At 50.9% G+C, this 1158-nt stretch overlaps 1 protein-coding gene across 1 annotated transcript in view; it reads left to right on the top strand.

Annotated features, from left to right (window-relative positions):
* Nucleotides 1-439: 439 nt before the first annotated feature.
* Nucleotides 440-1158, top strand: part of LOC131238037 (pentatricopeptide repeat-containing protein At5g66520-like) — a 1545-nt gene continuing 826 nt past the window's right edge. Inside the window, exon 1 of the mRNA XM_058236163.1 lies at nucleotides 440-1158. This exon is cut by the window's right edge and continues 826 nt beyond it. Within this exon, the coding sequence (XP_058092146.1) occupies nucleotides 440-1158 (719 nt within the window).

Genomic DNA, 1158 nt, shown 5'->3' with positions numbered 1-1158 from the left:
CGAGTCCGTCCTGGTAGAGATAGAACGCAATCTGCGGCCCCATCTTTCGCACGATCGGGTTTGAGGGACCGGCGAAGCAGACCGAAACCAATAACAGGTTCTCCACGTCTTTAAAAAATCAACGCCGTCCACCACATCCCAAAACTGTATGAGATGTGGCCACCTCAGCAACCTCCGCCTGTGCATGAAACTCCTCAACCTCCAGCAACTCCTCCAATTCCAAGCCCACGCAATCACCACCGGCCTTATAGACGACCCTTTCGTAGTTGGAAATCTCCTCGAATCCTTCCTCTTCATACAATCCAACCCCAACGCGTTCAGCTCCGCCGTTCGTCTCTTCTCCCACTCCCCCACTCCCACCACCTTCATGTGGAACAGTCTCATCAGGTCTTACGTCTCCAACGATCTCCCCTGCCATGCCATCTCCCTGTTCGACGAAATGCTCCAACGAGGCACCTCCCTCAATAACTACACATTCCCGCCTGTCCTCAAGGCGTTTTCTCAGTTGCAAGCGTTCCGCGAAGGTGGACCCGCTCATTCTCTTGTTATCAAGCTTGGGTTTGATTCTGATGCCTTTGTCCAGAATGCGCTCGTGCATTTTTATGGGGTTTGTGAGCGTGTGGATGTTGCTCAGCAGTTGTTTGATGAAATTGTCGAACCTAATGTTGTCGCGTGGACCTCTCTCCTCTCCGGTTATGCGAAATTGGGGGATTTGGAGTGTGCGCGGAGGGTGTTTGATGTAATGCCGGAGAAGAATTTGGTTTCATGGAGTGCGATGATTTCTGGGTACGTGCAAGGTGGGCAGTTTGTGGAGGCTCTAAGGTTGTTTCATGAGATGCAAGTCTTGAAGATTTGTCCGAGTTTGCCCGTTTTAGTGAGCATTCTGATAGCGATAGCAGAGATGGGAGCACTTCAAGAGGGGTTATGGGTTCATGGTTTTATAGAGAGGAACGGGTTGGGCTGGGCTCCAAACTTAAGGGCGAGCTTAGTGCACATGTACATGAAGTGTGGGGATGTAGTTAGTGCCTGGCAGGCGTTCGATAAAATGCCGGATAGAGGTTTGGATGTGTGGAATGCAATGATTGTTGGGCTTGGTTTACATGGGCAAGGGGAAGAGGCATTGAGGATTTTCTTGAGCATGGTGACTGAAGGGTTGCA

Source organism: Magnolia sinica, chromosome 2 (genome assembly GCF_029962835.1).
Source record: "Magnolia sinica isolate HGM2019 chromosome 2, MsV1, whole genome shotgun sequence".
NCBI classification, from domain to species: domain Eukaryota; kingdom Viridiplantae; phylum Streptophyta; class Magnoliopsida; order Magnoliales; family Magnoliaceae; genus Magnolia; species Magnolia sinica.
This window is presented reverse-complemented; position numbering and strand designations above follow the sequence as displayed.